This window comes from Adiantum capillus-veneris, chromosome 1 (assembly GCF_014529385.1).
Source record: "Adiantum capillus-veneris isolate H3 chromosome 1, ASM1452938v2, whole genome shotgun sequence".
Taxonomy (NCBI): domain Eukaryota; kingdom Viridiplantae; phylum Streptophyta; class Polypodiopsida; order Polypodiales; family Pteridaceae; genus Adiantum; species Adiantum capillus-veneris.
The window spans coordinates 60,184,090-60,203,639 of record NC_140931.1 but is presented as its reverse complement, the minus strand read 5'-3'; the positions used below and the strand labels follow the sequence as shown (position 1 = coordinate 60,203,639).

Genomic DNA, 19,550 nt, shown 5'->3' with positions numbered 1-19,550 from the left:
AATATACTAACAGAAGGAAAAATGAACTTCACCTAGTACTGATCAGAACCATATACTTTACAAGTTCCTAACCTTCCTTGCATCAATACTAACAAACACCACTAAATAAGTACAGAAGATCCCAAGGCATCTGCATACAAGTGGCCCTCAGAATTAAAAAGAGGAGTTCTTCAAAACAATTCTAAAGTACTTGGGCTATTGTCTTTGCCATAGAATTCTCATAGAGTTCTCTGGTATGGCCAAAAACCATTTCATAAAATCCAACTTAGAAAACGAAGGGAAAAAATTATCCTATATGTATTTGGAAGGTAGCATTCACAGCTAACATCCGACGTGTGGATCATACCTACCACAGACAGCTAAAGCCCTTCAACTAATCTACTTAAGATAGTGGTAAGAAACCTTTTTAAAATAAAAGCAGAAACCTAAGACTCAAAAGGGTTCAATCATGATGCAAGCACATGATCAAGAACACTATCCAGAAAGGATTTGATCTTTAAACTACCTGAAGTTCTTGAGTCAGTTGCGCCGGAGGTAGCAAGCCTAACAAATAGTGATTCTCTCTCTCTCTTTGTGAAAAAGCCAATCCTTTGTTGTATTGCGGATTGCGCAAAAGCTCCAAACCACTGCCAACAGAAAAATAAAGACATGATTAGAGATACAACTGCAGCCATACTAGGAAAATTTTGAGTCCTTTCAAAGGATTGAACTCTATGCTAATGTATAGATTCTCGGGGAGAAAAATGCAAATGAAATTTTTCATTGACGCGGTTAACTACACTTGAGCTTCTTTTATACATGACAAAACAAACAAGTGAAAGTAACTTCTGATCAGTGAGACTAAGGAGGTCAGGAGGCTGAATCTCATCTTTTCAAAATTAAAAGATTTTAACGCTTCAATTTTCAATTTTCTCGGTTCATGTGGAATCTTTGGTTGTTCAATCAAATCCTCTAGGATCTGTGGTCTTTTTCAGCTTGCTGAAATGAACTACTTAAATCGTTTTGGCAACTCAAGTTTGTAGGCCACCCTCTTAGTATCCTCAAGGATTCAAGAAGGGCCATAATATTTTGGTGAAGTTTGATAAGACTTGGCCATTATGCTGCTATATGGACTATTTTCTTATTTTTCTTACGTAATATCTATTTATTGAAATAAGAATATTTAAATGTGTGCACTTGAATTGTAAAGGTTTAGTACTGTAGATTTACTGGAATTATTAAAATCCATCAGGAACGGACAACTTTGATGTGTCATATGATGGGTCACATTAAGCATCACGAAGGGGTTATACCGTTAGTTCGGTGGGAGAGACCGGGAAGGGGATATTCTTGATGCGTCACGTGCTGGGTGACGGGAGCATCGGAAAGGGAATATTCCATTGGTCTGGCAAGAAATCCGAACTGGAAAAAGGAACGTGCGTAAAGATACAAACACAAGAATAAAGATGGGTTTTGAGAAGCTTTTTCTAAAAAGCGGAATATTTTTAGGTGATTTCCGGGAAAAGCAAATCTTTTTCCATGAGGAATCCATATTTGCATTGCATCTGTGCCTAAAAAGAGTTGTGTGGCATCAGTTCTCACCTCGAGTTTTAATAAGTGGGTAGCCGATGAATAAAATAAAAGCAACGCTTCTATTAGGAAAAAACCAGCGCTGGTCTTTTCAGCTGAAAATGACTTACGATCTCTCTGTCCCTTGTGTAGCGAAATCTGCCAGCAACCTCCTCTATCCCCTAGCCTTGCCTATCTTTGCCGGCACCGCACCGGCTATTCGGGCCGGTTCCAGGTGCCTATGATGTCACGTCACACATCCCAACCCTATGTGTCCGTGGACAAGCTACACCATAGCAAGGTTCCCGTCAATTCAGTCAGTTAGATTAGCAATGATCTGACACTTTTGTGAGTCTATTCGTAGACCGTGCATGCCCAGTTACTTAGCATAGATGCATATCCTCCGGTTGCACACAGCATGATCATCCGAATTCCCATCCGAATCCATTAGCATCAGTTAGGAAAATTTTCGAGTGCATTTAGCATATTTTCCTATTTATTGGTTATTTTCACTTATTATTTTTAAGTGACTTTCCAACAAAAGTAGGTAGGGCAATTTTGCTAAGTTAATATATAAGAAAACCCAAGTTAGCACTTTCTGCAGAAGAGGCAGCAGGAGCTCCCCGCTCAACAGGCAACTTCTCAGCAGTACCCCCCAAAGATCTTTAGCGTTTTTTGTTCCCAGCAGTAAAACCCCCATCTCTGGCGTTTTCCTCACTGGCAGTCCTCGCCATCACCCTCAACACCCTAGAGTTAGAAGATTGTGGATCCATCGCCAGAATTCATCAGCAGTAGCGTTTTGCTAATTCAGCCCATTAGCATTTTTACCTCCAGCAGCCCAGCGTTTTTGCCAATAGGCAGAACCAGCTAGCATTTTTGTCTTCAGCCTTCGACTACATCAGATTCCAGCGTTTTCAGCCCCAACTACTAACGCTAGGAAACCTGCAAATTCAGCAGTGAAAAAACGCAGGAATTCAGCCATAGACGCAGTAGCAGCTCAGCCTTAGACGGTTGCAGATGTTTCCCCAAGTTTAGCCTCAAAAAACGCAGCCAAAACAGTCATTTTCAGCCACCGAAACAGTCCCCGAATTCAGCAATTAGAAGCCTACAGATTTCAGCCATCAAGTCGTCGTCGTCATCACCGTCGTCGTCGTCGGCATAGTCCAACTTGCATCAGTCCATTGATACGCATTGTACACTTTGTGCAATCAAAGTAGACCACTCTCACCGACGAGAGTGGGGCCTTTGGAGGAGGGTTTTACAACCTCTCAGTGTCGTATCTCTTCTCTCTCCTTCTCTCAATCTCATTCACTTGCACGCACAACATCCACTCACTTTGTTCGAAGCTCTCTCTTTCCCTAAGAACTAAAAAGGAACCTTGAGCAATAAAGATCACTAATCTTGAGAAAAAACAACATTCATTCCGTTGCACCTAACATTGGTATCAGAGCTTTGGAAGTGTTCTGCATTACTCAAGGAAAGAACCACAAGAATTTTTTTTTGCTTGTTGCAATCGCACGAACCCAAGTTTACTTGGGCGTGGCGATTCCTAATCGTGTTTTGTTGAAGAGTGACAGGAATCCCAAGAAAGAAGGGCTTGTCCAGCCTCCCCTTGTGTCTCTTTTCACTCATTGAGAGCGGACCGTGCACTTAGCGGCCGGTCAATCGACGTGAGGTGGGAAAAAGAAACCTTGGTGTGAGCGCAAGGCCGCCAAGGGGTGCGCCCGCAGAAAAGAGTAAAACTCAGGTGAAGAGAAGATCCTTCTCAACGCGATTTGCAAGCGAAAGAAAACCTCAAGAACCCCAAGAACCCAAGACCCTCAAGACTCAAGAACCTCAAGAATCAAAGATTCTCACGAATCAAGGACCTCAAGAACCTCAAGACCCTCAAGAACCCAAGTTCCTCGCGAGCTTAAGACCCCAAGATTATAGTGCATGGTCGTCACCCGAAGCGGAATGGATACTTCGCATACAGGTGATGAGCATGAGAGAGGCGATGGAGACTCGTCCCCACTGGGAGATGATTTCTTTAACCCTCCCCCTTCGCCATCTACGCCAAACCCTCTGGAGGCAGTGGTCAAGCAGATGATGGCCATGATGGATAGACAAGAAGCAAATCGCCTTGCTCTTGCCGCAAAACAAGAAGAAAATTGACTTGCTTTCGAATGTGAGCACGATGAACGAGAAGCTCAAAGCGAGATTCATCATCAAGAATTCATTTCCCACATCCTAGCTTCGAAGACCGAACCACCCAAAGATCATGGGAGTTCCTCTCGTGGTGCGCGCCACGATGCAGATTCCAACAACCCCGTCACCAAAAAAGTGACTTTCAGTAAGTATGACGGTAAGATGGATGCTACAATTATTCATTCTTGGTTGCATCAATTTAATGCTTATTTTGCGACAACTAAGAAGACGGGAAATAGCAAAGTTTTGACGGCAGCTATGTACCTTGCCGGTGATGCCATCAATTGGTACCACGCATGGCAAGAGGCATAGCTAGCCGCGCACCTAGAGGCAGCCGACGATTTCACGTCCCTCTCTTTTAGTGGGGCTGATTTCCAAGACAAGCTCAAGGCGCAGTTTATGCAACCTCAGTACCTCGCACGGTTGAAAGACGATTGGCGCGCTCTCAAGAAAAATGGTATGCCGATTATGTCTTTTTCTAATCATGTTTTGCAGCTAGGTACCCAATTACGCATGTCGGATGATGAACGCAAAGAGGCTTTTCTCTTTGGATTGGACGAGTATATCAAGTACGATGTCGAGGTATTCGATCCAATCGATCTCAACAAGGCGGTAGCGATTGCTCTCGCACAGGAGATGAAGCACAACAAGGGAAAGCCTAAGGAGAACAAGACTTCTACAAGTACCTCGCAGACTTCTCTGAACCCGCAGAATGGTAAGAACGGTAAGAATGGTAAGAATGATAACTCTTCTAACCAATCTTCCAACAGTATCTCATCAAAGAATTCTCCAATGAATCTAAGGGTAAGGCTAACACAACTGCTAAACCTAAGCTTACTGCAGATGAAAAGGTAGCACAAGGAATTGTAGGAGGATACATCACGTCGGAAGAACAAAGCACTTATTCTAAAGAAGGTCGTTGTTTTCATTGTCACATTAAGGGTCACATAAAAAGAACATGTCCTAAGCTTGAATCGAATGAATCTAAAGAACCCACAGTACCCACTACATCTGTCAATGCAATGAATGATAACACGCTTGTGCCCAAAGTTTCTCAGGACCCTCCCATTGATGATTCTCTCATTAAATGTTATGGTCGTACGTCAGGGCACCGTTTTGTCATATTGTTTGACCCAGGTAGTATGCATGATGTGATCAATTCCTCTCTTGCCTCGAAGTTAGTCCGAGATCTCCTATCGAGGTCTCTGGCTTTCGTCCAGGTATGGACGCTCTCATCACCGAGGAATTCCTTGATGTGTTATTTGCAATTAAACAGACTGCCTTCACTAGAAGATTTGTTGTTTCTCCTCTCTCAGGATGTGATATGATTTTGGGCATTCGATGGTTTCGTGATAATGACACTCTCATGGATTTTCGAGTAACACTATAACTCTGAATGACAAAAGTGATTCTCCTATTGTCATTCATGGAGAGGACATTGCTCATTCTCCATCTCTCATTGCTAATATGCAGGACAAGATTGACAAGATTCAGGAGAAGGAGACTCTCTCAGTCTCTTTTTCTCCACAGCATGACACACAGGATTTGCATGATTATGAGAAGCATGATGATTTGAATGATAATGATTTGCATGATGATTTGGATGGCAAAGACAAGCATGATGACTTGCACGAAGATGATGTGATTGATGATGTGTTAGTTGATGCTGTTCCTAGCGAAGCTAACCTCGTTGTAGATTCGATCAATCACCAAGAATCGATCTTGGCTTTCGCGTCGAGGTCCACAGATCCCCCACAAGAAGATTCGCTAGATCCCGAAGAAGCGATCTTGGCTCTCGAGCCTTGGTCGAAAGAACCCTCACAGGAAGTATTATGTGTTCGCATGATTGAAACGTACGTATTGTTCCACGGTTTCATTCGTGAAGGTTTCCTGTATTTTAGTCAGCATCGTTATGTGATCCCTTTTCCTAGGCATGACATAATGTATGTTGAGCACGTTTCTCTCATGGATGGGCACGCATGTATGCGGATTGTTCAGGAAAAGTTAAAAAGTTTGTATGTCAGGAAGTCACAGTCCATGTCTCTTCCTTGGCATGACACAGTTTCCGAAAGAGCACATGATTGTATGAGCACCAAGCATGGGCATTTCCATTGTTATTTGCCACAGTTGATTGATTTTGATCAAACAGAAAAGATTCGATCGCATTGTTTGCATGTGTTTGATGAACGGGTTGTCATTCTGTCTCTATGTTCATCTACATTGCATACACAGTCTTTAGAGAAAACACGATTTTTTTCCTTCACTTTACATGGCATGGTTATGTTCATGGTTTTGTGTTGGAGATGGTTTCAGGAATTTTCAGCCATGGAGATTATTGAAGACGAAAGAAGAAGTTCTCTAAACGAAGTTGACGCAAGAAAGGAGATTCAGAAGACTTTGTGTCGCTTTCGGCGCGGCCCAAAGAAGCAAGCGTTGCAGACCTTTATGAAGTTCAAGTACCGCTCGACCCACACAGCAGAGTAGGCCGGCGAAGAGTTCCTTCCAGGATTCCGGATGCTGTTGGCGATCTCCCTCGACGCCATACAGTTCGGTACCAGTACCTCACTTTGAAAAGGAGGGGATGTCACGTGACACATCCCAACCCTATGTGTCCGTGGACAAGCTACACCATAGCAGGGTTCCCGTCAGTTCAATCAATTAGGTTAGCAATGATCTAGCACTTTTGTGAGTCTATTCGTAGACCATGCATGCCCAGTCACTTAGCATAGATGCATATCCTCCGGTTGCACACAACATGATCATTGGAATTCCCATCCAAATCCATTAGCATCAATTAGGGGAATTTTCGAGTGCATTTAGTTTATTTTCCTATTATTGGTTATTTTCACTTATTATTTTTAAGTGACTTTCCAACAAAAGTAGGTAGGGCAATTTTGCTCAGTTAATATATAAGCAAACCCAAGTTAGCACTTTCTGGCAGAAGAGGCAACAAGAGCTTCCCACTCAACAAGCAACTTCTCAGCAGTACCCCCCAAAGACCTCTAGCATTTTCTGTTCCCAGCAGTAAAACCCCCATCTCTAGCGTTTTCCTCACTGGCAGCCCTCGCCATCACCCTCAACACCCTAGCGTTAGCAAATTGTGAATCCATCGCTAGAATTCATCAACAGTAGCGTTTTGCTAATTCAGCCCACTAGCGTTTTTACCTCCAACAGCCCAACGTTTTTGGCAATAGGCAGAACCAGCCAGCGTTTTTGTCTTCAGCCTTCGACTACATCAGATTCCAGCCTTTTCAGCCCCAACTACTAACGCTAGGAAACCTGCAAATTCAGCAGTGACAAAATGCAGGAATTCAGCCATAGACGCAGTAGCAGATCAGCCTTAGACAGTTGCAGATGTTTCCCCAAGTTTAGCCTCGAAAAACGCAGCCAAAACAGTCATTTTCAGCCACCGAAACAGTCCCTGAATTCAGCTATTAGAAGCCTACAGATTTCAGCCATCAAGTCGTCGTCGTCATCGGCATAGTCCAACTTGCATCAGTCCATTGCATACTCATTGTACACTTTGTGCAATCAAAGTAGACCACTCTCGCCGACGAGAGTGGGGCCTTGGGAGGAGGGTTTTACAACCTCTCGGTGTCGTATCTCTTCTCTCTCCTCCTCTCAGTCTCATTCACTTGCACGCACAACATCCACTCACTTTGTTCGTGGTCATAGCACTCTCCATCAGACGGAAAGCTCTCTCTTTCCCTAAGAACTAAAAAGGAACCTTGAGCAATAAAGATAACTAATCTTGAGAAAAAACAACATTCATTCTGCTGCACCTAACATATGAATTCAGCCAGCCCTCTCTCTCAGACATCTACTTTATCCAGTGCTGGCTGTTGGAGAATCTGTTGTCGGGAATCTGCAAGCGAGCATGCAAAGCCAGCATGTGAAGGTCACTTTTCCGCACTTGGAGCGACAGGTACCGAATGTTAATACGCTCTACAAGTTGTTCCGTGCTTGTGCTTTTACAAGTACTCCGTCACAAAGAAGGAGCAAAATCAAGAACGGTCTCTGGAGCTCTAGACCTTCTTCCAAGAAGAAGACTCCTACCACTTCCCTACGCAATACTAAAGAGAAGCCCAAGTTCAAAAAGGATAACCACAAGCCTCACCGCGCAAGATGCGGTTTTTCAAACCCGATGACAAGGATGTCAAGTTTGACAATTACATGGGACGGAGAGACATCTCCAAGGCACTGTCTTTCATCAGAAGGTTTGAAGTTGCTTATGCCAATGGAAATTTCACCCAAAAATCCAAGTTGCATCATGTTGGCATCTATCTCAAACAGACCGCAAGCAACTGGTGGTTAGCCAAGATTCTGGAAGGTACACAAGCCAAAACGTGGATCCAATTCAACTAAATTTGATGAGAAAAATTTCTTCCACCTAACTTTGAGAAGAACATTCGGAAAGAATGGAGTGGCTCACCCAAAAGAAACATGAAAAAGTCACAACCTACATTGACAAGTATTCGTCGGTTCTTCTGAAAGTTACGCCTTTCATGAAGATCTCCGACAAAGAAAAGATGCGGAAATTCGAAGCAGGCCTTCAACCTCCACTTCGAAAAAGCATGAAGGTGTATCCCTACAATACCCTTCAGCAAATGATGGAGTCCGCAATCATTACCGAGGATCTAGATTCCACTGGTAGCCCCAAACAGATGGAATGTAGCACATACCGTGCAAGGCAAAGAGCGGTTTCGGATGACCATGAAAAGCAAGGCAAAAAGCGTTTTGAGGACCCAAATCAACCTAAGAAGACAGGGGGTACCGGAAAATGGCTCGAGTATCTCATGATGCAAAATCAAATACAAACCTTCGACAAGCAAGGAAGGTGTTTCTATTGTGGTGAGACACACGAAGACGGACTATCCTGTTCGGTAGCAACGACATCTTCGAAGAGAAACAATTGAAGAAGGAACCCGCTCCACCAAGCTCCAATTTAATTGTTGATGTGCAAGGGAATATGGAAACAAAAAAAGGGAAGCGTCAGCTCCTAAAAGGCTGGGGATCTGTGAATAACCAGCCGGTATTGATTCTCTATGATCCCGGATCAATGGACAACTTTATCTTATGGGAAATGGAAGAACACCTGGGCCTCACACCGGCTCAACTTGGCACTCTGGTCACTTCAAGATCGGTAGTCGAGGGGTTGAATATCAATGCAACTTCTGTGCAAGGAAAACTCAATCTTCGGATTGGCGAGTACAACGACCACAAATCATTTTTGATGGCACCAATCGAGGGATGTGATATCATCTTGGGTATGCCATGGCACTACCATATGCAACTAGTCCCAGATTATGTAGAAAAGACCCTCGCTTTTGAGCATGCGGGCAAGAACATTAAAATCTTTGCTAATGCAAGGGATTGGCCATGACCTAATGAGGAAGAAGGGGACCGAGACAACAAGGTGCCTTTAACATGCTAAAGTATGGATTAAGTCATGGACCTATTTTGATAGTGCCAGACTTGAGGAAACCATTCGAAGTTCACTACGATGCTTCAGGTGATTGCATTGGCGCAGTGCTTAACAAAGAATCCCATGCAGTGCCTTATGAAAGAAAAAGGCTAAGGATGCAAAATTGAATGCCTTGATTTATGAGAACGAACTTATGGCTGTGATTCACGCCTTGTCTACCTGGAAGCATTATCTTCTAGGAGCGGATTTTGTGATCAAAACCGATCATCAAAGTTTGCGGTATTTTCTCATTCAACGGAAATTTCTAAGAAGCAAATGAGATGGGCCAACTTTTTGTCCATGTTTCACTTCTAGATCCTTCATACAATTGGGAGTAAAATGTGGCTACAAACGCATTGTCTAGACAGCCTAGGGTGAATGCAAGTACTTTTGTGTATCACCAAGAAGGATCTCTCTAGGTCACTTGGGCCCCATCGAACGGGGTCCCATAAGTTGGTGGGAACTCTTCGTTAGAAATAGGCCATTGGGCAAGACTTTGTAAGTTTGTAAAACTTCTTCTGCTGCTGCTTCTTAGGGTTTAAGCCCCTCGGCCGGGATCTGCAAGTTGGCTCCGTTCTTCGGTGACTTGACACGTCAGCAATTTGTGATAGCACTGGCCCGAAACCTTGGCGCCATAGACGAATGTACGGTATTATTATACACGTACTCAACAAGGGGCAAATACTTCTCCCAGTCATACTGCCTGTCCAACACACAGGATTTCATCCAACAGTGAAATTGGCGATCGCACTCTGCCCATCTAATTGAGGATGATATGCAGAAGAAAAATTCAACTTCACGTGAAGATTACCAAAAAAGGCACACCTAAAATTTCTTGTCATGCAAGGATCTTGGTCACTCACAATAGACTTGGACATCCCATATCCTTAAAGATCTGTGCTAGAAAAATCCTAGCCATATGATCCACTTTGACCATTTTCTTGACTGGAATGAAGTGAGCTTGCTTGCTAAATCTGTCCACAATGATCCAGATCGCATCATTTCCAATCTGAGTTTTTGGAAGATCCATAATAAATTCATGTCCATACTCTCCAAGGGTTGACCAGGCATAGGAAAAGGTTGGAGTAATCCAATTATACTTCACTTCTTGCCAAACCAAACATTCCCTTTGTTTGGGGGTGGTAGAGGTAACCATCCGGAATGGAATAGGGATATTCATTCTCTCTGTTCTGTAACTTGCTCCAAATGGAGGAGAAGTTTGGGTCGTTCGAATAAAAACCTGGAAGTGATTCACCCCAATCAGGTGATCTCCACAGTGCACCGAAACCTGCACAATATATTTTCATACTGTAGCGCGGATAACGTGTCGTACTCTCTACAGTGGGTGGTCCTCAGTGCAATGTGCATGACAATCTCACTCAAGCAGACTGAATCTCCCTCAAACAGATGAACAGAAAGGAAACAATAGACGTCAACAGAGCTCTCAAAGACACAACAGCAGACCAGAACATATGACTCGACTATCTCAAAGACTGATATAGACTCTAGCGTGGCAGCACACTCAGCTCCAGCCCAGGACTCTCAGGTACAATGGGGGTGTCGAGGCTCAGATGTGCCGGGATGGTGCAGACGTGCTCTGTGTAAAGACCCACTCTAGACGACTACTACGTACAAAGATAATGCCACTGGCCCAAAACGACTACTCATATGCACAATCATCAAGAGCCACCAACGGCTCATAAAGAACATCTAAGTCTATCCCCACTGGGTGGCGGTGGTGACCTGGCCACGATGTCCACTAGACCACCCTGCCACGTGTCTCTGCCCAAGTGTGAACAGACCAGACTAAAGATCAACTGACCAAAGCCCAACTGTAAACTACTATCATATGAAAGTGAAAGTGACACTGTAGCAGGCTACAGGTTGCCCGCCACAAGACCGCTGCCCGTCCCGGAGAGCGGAACTGAAGAACTGAAATATCGACGATCTACTGTTGGTGGTCGGATGATGGAGGAGGAGGTGGAGGAGGCTGATAGTAAGGTGGGTAAGGAGATGGAGGCCAAGTGTATGGTGAGGGGTAGTGGCCATGAGGAGGGTAAATCGGGTATGGAGTAGCCACCCCATGAGCAGCAGGCTGCGTCATGTGAGACGGTTGACTGTGAGTAGGTGGAGCTGGTGGAAACCCAGGAAAAGACTGCGCAGGCTGCGAGGGTGGAACATGTTGTTGGAATCCCGGGAAGCGTAGAAGTGTTGAGGAAAGGATGGAGACATGGAGAGGGGAGGCCATAGAGGGACCCTGAAAGTGTGATGAGACCGATCCTATTGGTTTAGACTCCATTTTGGTAGGATTTGCTTTCTCTGCTGTTGGGTCGCCTGAATGTGCTTTGGCAACGTCCGTCTGTGTCGGTACCTGTGTTGCCATAGCAGGAACTTGCTGAAAAAACCGGGGTTGTAGTTGTAACTGTAGCTGTTACTGCCTGTGAAATGGCTACAGCTTGGTATTTTGCGCAAGAAGGACATAGTGTATGTACCACCGGAGAGAGGTCCTGAACTGCTGCGGTCATATCATTTGCCTCTTTTAACTGTTTTTGCTGAGTGTGGACAATATGTTTGAGGTCCACTACCTGCTGAGTTAAGATTCTTATGCGATCTTGAGCTGTAGCAATGAAATTGTCCCTATCCATCGCTCGTTGAAGATGTTTTGCACTTCCCTTGTCATACCGTCATAGCAAGCACGATGCATACCGTTGGTACCTTGCAATGAGAGGGTTGCATTGATAATCGTCGAAATGGCTCTTCTGTCTGCCTCTAAAAGTTTGTCGGCCTTAGGCGCAAAAGTATCATACAGATCATGCTTGTCAGATGTAGGCGCCCCAGAGCTAGATGCCCCTGCAGTAAGAGTAGTACGTGGTGCTGGTGACACAACTGGAGGTTGTGTTTTAGTGACTGCAACACTACTCACAAGAGGTGGTGTGAAAGTGGTGGCGGCCACAGAAGTAGACATACGCACTGATGGTGTTGTAGTATGGACGTCCGAGATTTTGACCTGTGATTCTGAGAAAGGTAGTGTTGCCAGTTGCTCAGATGAATCTTTTTGCACCTTTGCCCTCTTGCGCAAGATGCCTTTCCCTTTGGCCATTTTGGAACGTTCTTGCTCTTTTGGATCATCTTGACGGGTGAGAACTGCTTTTGCACCTATCTTTTGCTGCATAATCTGTACTACCCAATACATAATAGGCGCTGCATAGCAATTGAACCTTTCCGCTTTGCCTTTATGCTGAGTCCAAAAACGCTTTGCCCTGTCCTGTAGCGCTTTAAACAGCAAATTGTGAAATGGGTATGGCAGGCAGTGATAGAGACAAAAAAGAGCATCGCATATTGCTGGAGAACCTGGAGAAGATGGAACCCCTGTTCTTTCAGGTGCTCGCAGTAAAAAATAATACTGTAACACTGAATACAGTTGCTGACTCCTGTGATAGTCTGGATGTGAGTCCAGCAAAAGTTCCTGACAAGCATTCGCAGTTTCTTCTGGTGAGAGATTCGAGAAGGTTTTTGTTGCGGGCACAGGTGCCAGCACAGTGAGTATTCCCATAGCCTGTCCTATATCCTCCACTGTAAGTGCAGTATCATTCAGCTTTGGAAAATTTAGCAAGAGGGAACATAGCTTGGCAGTAGAGATATTGGCAGACAAGTCGGTCTGAGCCAAATTTTGAAGACCCAAGTCTATCAGTTGCTGCTGAGAGAACACATCCTTGACTGCTGGATTCGGAGCCTGTAAATGATATATCATTATTAGAGGTACCTTGGAGAGGGCACCAGACGGGCGAGGCACCTGGAGAGTGGTGACCCTGTCAGCAGTGACTGACTGGGGCGACTCTTCCTCTGAAAGCTGCTCTGAACTAGGAGTGTAATCTGATTTACTGTCAGAGCTATCCCCAGAGGCCGAGGACTCTTCCTCAGATTGGAGATGCTTTTCTTTATTGCGAGTTCTAACCATCTTTATCAAGTGTGCCTAAGAATCTATACTGATTGATGAGTCCCACTGTAGCAGGAGCAAAAGAGCGAGACCCACTTCGGTACTGGATGAAGACTGAACAGAGTACCAAGGCTATAAAGGCTCTCTGCTTTTGGGGTTGGCATTTTGCATGCTTTTCGCAGGTAAAATATGCCCTTGGTGAGAAGTGAGAAACCGCCCAAATTGCGTTTCGCAGATCCGCGTTTTTTTTTCTTTTTTTTTTTTTTTTTTGGGGCGAGGGCGAGGGCGAGGGCGAGGGCGAGGGCGAGGGTGAGGGTGAGGGCGAGGGCGAGGGCGAGGGCGAGGGGTGAGGGGAGGAAGGGCTAGGTCTAGGACCAGGACTAGAGGCTAGGGGCGAGGTCGAGAGAGGTCGAGAGGGTGAAGGGGAGGGCTAGGGCTAGGGCTAGGGCTAGGGACGAGGGGATGGACAAGGCGAGAGGGTGAGGGGGTTTAGGGCGAGAGGCGAGGGGCTAAGGCCGAGGGAGTGGTTGAGGACGAGGGGCTAGGGGGCGAGGGCGAGGGCGAGGGCGAGAGGGTGAGGGTCTAGGGGCGAGGGCGAGGGGCTAGGGGCCAGGGAATAGGGGTTGAGGGCGAGGGCTAGGGGGCGAGGGATAAGGAGGCGAGGGCGAGGGGCTAGGGGCGGGCTAGGGCGAGAGAAGAGGGGCTAGGGGACGAGGGCGAGAGGGTGCGGATCCAGGGTCGAGAGGCTAGGGCGAGGAATAGGGGGTGAGGGGCTAGGGGCGAGCAAATAGGGGGTGAGGACGAGGGGCTAGGGATAAGTTAGGTCAAGGGCGAAGCAGGCCAAGGCTAGGGCGAGGGCGAGGGCGGGAGTAAGGTCAAGGCTAGGGCCTAGGGCCTAGGGCAGGGAAAGCACTAGGGCTAGGATTAGGGCTGAGGGTTGAGAGGATAGACAAAGTCGAGGGTAGAAAAATAAAGAGGGAGTTTTAACACGTAGGAACTATCCCAGAGATCTTAAAGATTTAGCGACAACCAATACACAGACTTGATTAATAGAAAGCATGGATAATTTCGAGGTACTGAGAAAGAATGAGCAGTGGATAGAACGCGAAGTACTTTCATAAACACCCCACTCAATGATACAAAGGCATTGATCCATATCAAAGAACTGTGATTCACTTGAGAGGCAAAAGATGAGAAAAGGTACTGAGTCGAGATTGAGGACTGAGGGGATTTGCTTATGCCCAAGACTAACAGGGATTGAAGACAGAGAGAGTGAAGGATAGAGTTGATCCAAGTCCAGAATCAAACCTATGAGCTTAACAGAGTGTGCAGAAGGAGAGCTGTCTAAGGAGAGGGTCTAAGAGATAAGATAAAACGGAACAGCAAGATGCCGAAGATAGTGATTCCGAGGATAGTGATTCTGAGGCTATTTAAAGGTTCAGAGTCAGCGAAGCTCAACACTTGATTGGCGCGCAGTTAGACCCTTGAGCGGCTTCTTAAGCATGATAGCATTTGATCCGAGATCCATTGACTAAAGGCAGAGAAACTCCTTCGAGAGTGGCTAATTGTACAGCGCCGTGGGGTAGAATCTCCATCACCTTATATGGTCCTTGCCATGCTGGGACCAACTTCTTTGCTTTTTTCAGAAACTTGGCCTGATAAAGTAGCACCAGTGCTCCTTGCGTTATTTGCGGCTTCCTGAGATGGCGATCATGCCAGGCTTTACGACGAAGCTGCTCTGCTTCTAGAGCCAGTGAAGCCAAACCTCGGCTTTCCTCCAAAAGGAAAAGACGAGAGACTGATGCCGACCCCAAATTTCCATTGGCACGAAGACTCCCCACTTGCGGGGATCCTGAGTTGAATTCAAAAGGTGCTATCGCTTCCAACCCGAAAGCCAATTGAAATGGGGTGTGATTGGTTGTGGCTTTGAAAGAAGTTCAATAAGTCCAAAGTGTACCGTGGATAGCTTGAGCCCAAGTCGAGGGATTAAGATGACATGCTTTCCGCAGGAGTGCTATCAGAACCTTATTAGTGCTCTCTGCCTGCCCGTTTCCTCTAGGGTAATAGGAACAAGATTTTTTGTGAAAAATCTTGTAGTTGGCCAGCAAGGTAGAAATTGTTTCATTCACAAAGTGACTACCCCTGTCACTGGTGATTTCCAAGGGACATCCAAACCTGCACAAAATATTTTCGTAGAGAAACTTGGCTACCGTAGTACCAGTGCAGTCCGTTGTTGCAAGTACCTCTGCCCACTTTGTTGCGTAGTCAGCCACCAAGAGATACTTCCGATTGCCTGGTTGGACAGAGGGAGTAATTGGGCCTACAAAATCTATGCCCCATCTCTCAAAGGGTTTCCATGCCATAGAGACCTGCAGAGGACGGTTTGACTGTTTGCTTGGTTTAGGGCCACAGCGCTGCCATACATCACATACCTTTACATAGGCAATTGCATCGCGGAAAATATAGGGCCACCATAAGCCACACTGGAGAATAGGGCCACCATAAGCCACACTGGAGAATCTTTTGTGCAATAATATGGCTAGGGTAATGGCCACCAGTGGGACCACTATGGGCATCCTCTAAAATATACTCGACTTCATGAGGGGAGACACACCGCCACAGAACACCATCCTGCCCTGATTTGTATAGCTGGCCCTCAATGAGAGTGAAAGGCCTAGACTTCAACAACAGGCGTCTCTTCTACAGGGGAGAAGCATTCTCTGGGTAGAGGCCACTAGAAAGCAGATGCAAAACATCGCCGTACCATTCCGGTGTGGTATCCACCTTAAAGAGACTGCTATCAGGAAAGTCATTAGCAAGCCCTGTTGCTTCTTCACCAGTGTGAATGCGAGAAAGGTGGTCGGCAAGGACATGATGTTTGCCGAGCCTGAGTACCACTTCGAAATCGAACTCTTGAAATAAGAGTAACCATCGCCATACTCTACCTGCAACCTGCGGCTTGTTGAGCAGATATCGCAGGGCATGGTGATCAGTCATAACTGTGAAGTGGACCCCTAATAAGTAGTGCCGAAATTTTTGCAGAGCATACACAATAGCTAAACCTTCCCTTTCTGTGGTGCTATAGTTGCTCTCTGCCTTGGTGAGTAAGCGACTTGCATAGTGAACAGGGCGATCCAGGTTATACTCCTTACTAGGTTGAGTCACCACCGCACCCATAGCCAGTTGACGGGCATCTGTATGCACATGAAAGGTGAGAGACCAATCGGGAGCTACTAAGATAGGCGCTTCAGTGAGTCGTTTTTTAAGGTATGCAAAAGCTTGAGCCTCTACCTTTGACCATTGAAAGGGAACAGCAGCACTGGTTAGGCGGGTCAGGGGTTGAGCCACCTGTGCATACATGCGTATAAACCTACGATGATACCCTGTGTGGCCTACAAAGCTTTGTACCCCTTTTGGCTTGATGGGAGGTGGTAACTTTAAGATTGCCACAATCTTCTCTGGGTCAGGCGCTAAACCTTTAGCAGACACCACATGGCCTAGAAGTGTGCCTTCAGTAACCAAAAAATGACATTTGTTAGGATTTAGCTTTAGGCGTGCCTCTCTGTACCCGAGGAAGACAGCAGAGAGCTGAGCGAGGTGTTCCTCTAGGTTTTCCACTGGGGTTGAACATTGAGCACCTAAGAAGGTCGAAAAATCGTCCATGAAGATGCGAAGATGATCCGTAAGCAGAGGACAAAAGATGAGATATACCGCCCTATTGAAAGAAGGTGGAGCATTTTTCAACCCAAAAGACATTCGAGTGTATATAAAAATACCCCAAGGAGTCACAAATGCCGTTTTCAGCTGATCACCTGGATGGATGCCCAACTGATTGTATCCACTAAACCCATCCATGAAACTGTACAATACATGCCTTGCTACATCTTCGAGTACACGCTCAGTGAAAGGTGTTGGGAAACCATATGGGATAGTTACCTTATTCATAGCACGGTAATCGACGCACACCCGGATTTTGTTGGATTGCTTCTTAGGCGTTATCACCATGGCTGATAACCACTCAGAGTGCTCCACAGGTACTATGATCCCTGCCTCTTGCATTTTTTCTAACTCTGCCTTGACCGCCTCAGCATACTTCGGGTTGAGCTTGTAAGCTCGGCCTCTTACAGGCTTAGCCCCTTCAACCAGAGGTATAGTGTGGACACCCAATTCTGGTGGAATCCCCTCTAAATCCTTGTAGGACCAAGCAAAAACATCTTTAAAAGAGTGGATGAAAGAGACTACCTGATTGAGTAATGCGGGATGCTCCCATAACCAAGCTGCTAACTGTACGTGCTGAGGGTTGTCAGGATCTCCCAGGTTAACTTCTCTGACCGGGTCTGGGGGTGTAGCTGGAGAGGGTGCTTCTAAAGATGAGAGGTGAGCTGCCTCTTGGAGCTTCAAGACATCATGTGTAGGTGTTTGATCGATTGGAAACTCTGCATCCTCTTCTTGTAACCATCCCTGTGGGAGCTCCTCGAAGGGTAAATCTTCAGATGCAGACGACATGACAGAGTGCTTTTGAAGAGAGTGCTTTTGAAGGGGGTCCGACTTGGGAGATGCTCCAGGAAGGGGGATATCTTTGGTGAGTGCATGCAGAGGAGATTTTTTCCCCCTACGGTGATGTTTTATAGGTTCCCCAAGGCCGAGGGCTTCCATCGACGGGTCATTCGACGCATGAGAATTTGGGGTTGACACACTTACTTCTTCGACTGTTGTACTGTTTGCTGTAGAACTTTGGACAGTGTCCTATTGAGGATTTTGAAGAGAGAGAGTGTTACTGGCGGCACAGGTAAGTTTTGAGTAGACACCAGGTAGCATGGCATCGAAGTGGTAGCTTCCAACCACTGTAGCAGGTCCTCGTCAGACGCGTCAAGTGGGATGGGCTGCTTAGGGTCGGGGTTGGACTGTACTGTCAATGAGCTGTGCTGAGCCACTCGATCCATCCCTCCTTCAAGCCGGCTTGGTTGCATTTGGGATCCGGGAGTGTGTATCCACATGGCGTCGTTTCCCCAATCATGAAGTGCCTTAGTATGCCACAACCATAGTCTACCAATCAGCAAGGGAAATCCTCCCTCCACCTGAGGAAGATTGACCACCACAAAATCCAAGCTAAATGTGAAGTCTTGTACCTTCAAAGGCACCTTCTCTACTATGCCCACAGGATAGACTCTCCTCTGGTCTGCCAATGTAACAGTTAACGGAACAGGGCGAGTAGGCTGCAGACCTAAGGCTGACATGGTAAATTCAGGCATCAGATTGATTCCAGACCCACCATCCACTATGACGCCTGAGAATGACTGCCCAAGAATAGATACAGTAAGACGTGGACTTTTATAGTCGGTGAGGGGAGCAGCTGGATATGAAATCATGTAGGACTCCAAGGGCTGCACAGGTAGGTGCCCGCCACTAGGCCCTGTACCAGGGTACAAAGATTGAATTATTGAGAGGGTGTCACTTCTAAGAGTTGCATCTAGCCGAAGCATCTCATAAAGAGATACTTGCTGAAAGGTGTTCTTCAAGATTGCTTCCGCAGTAGGCCTAGCTTCTACAACCTGGGCCTCCTCGAAAACTTTGACCTGTTGCAAGTCAGCTACTGCTGCCAGGAAGGCTCCATCAATGTCCGAAAGCATAGAGATTGGCCTATTCTTACGGGTGCGACATTTTGAACAGGTTGCTGAAGTGTTGGACCTGATGGTCCAGTTGGCAAACTTAAACCCAGGGCTGCTCTTTGTGCTCGAGTGAGCACCCCAGTATGCTCTGCTGCTTGTTGTGGCTGAACTGTATGTGTAGCAGGTGTTGGCTGAGGGGTGGTGTTCACTGTGATTAGATTGATTTTCGAGAATGTAAACTCTTGTTGATTTTGATTTGGGCCTGAAGATGAGGATGCCCTTTGTTTGGGAAAACCTTTACTGTAGTGGTCCTTAGACTCCGGACAATGTCTGCACGAAGGAGACCCTTCAGGTAAAGGACACTTACTTTGGTAATGCCCATATTCACCACATCTGTAGCATAGGATTGGCCGATTTGACGGACGAAACGGGGGACGAGGTGGTCGCTGCTCTTGTGGTTGCACGGTGCTGGAGACTGAGGTGTAGAAACTTTGGGGAACTGAGGGAGTACTGGCATGATAAAAACTGTGGGATGCAAAGTTGTTGTGCATACCTTGTTGCATAGGGGGTGTTGTCAGCAGAGGAGGCAACGGGTTTTGATGGCCGTAGGGTGAGACCATGTTGGATGCAGGTGCTAGCCCTTGTTGGAGAGAAGGACCTAGATTTTGTTGTATTTGCCGCAATCCTTTGATATAGTACCAATCCTTATCTTCGTGCCCAGATTTTTCGCAGAAGTGGCAATAAGCCCGAAGGGGACAGTCCTGTGGAGGATGTCCAGGAGAGCGACAAGAGCTGCACCATACCA

At 46.2% G+C, this 19,550-nt stretch overlaps 1 protein-coding gene across 2 annotated transcripts in view; it reads right to left on the bottom strand.

Moving 5' to 3' along the window:
- The window catches only part of LOC147464864 (NADP-dependent malic enzyme-like), a 134,913-nt gene that overhangs the window by 95,496 nt on the left and 19,867 nt on the right, over positions 1 to 19,550 (bottom strand). For both annotated transcript variants that reach the window (XM_086516928.1, XM_086516933.1), the window contains exon 2: positions 506 to 626. In XM_086516928.1, coding sequence (XP_086373054.1) covers positions 506 to 626 — 121 coding nt within the window. The remainder of the gene's footprint in view (positions 1 to 505; positions 627 to 19,550) is intronic.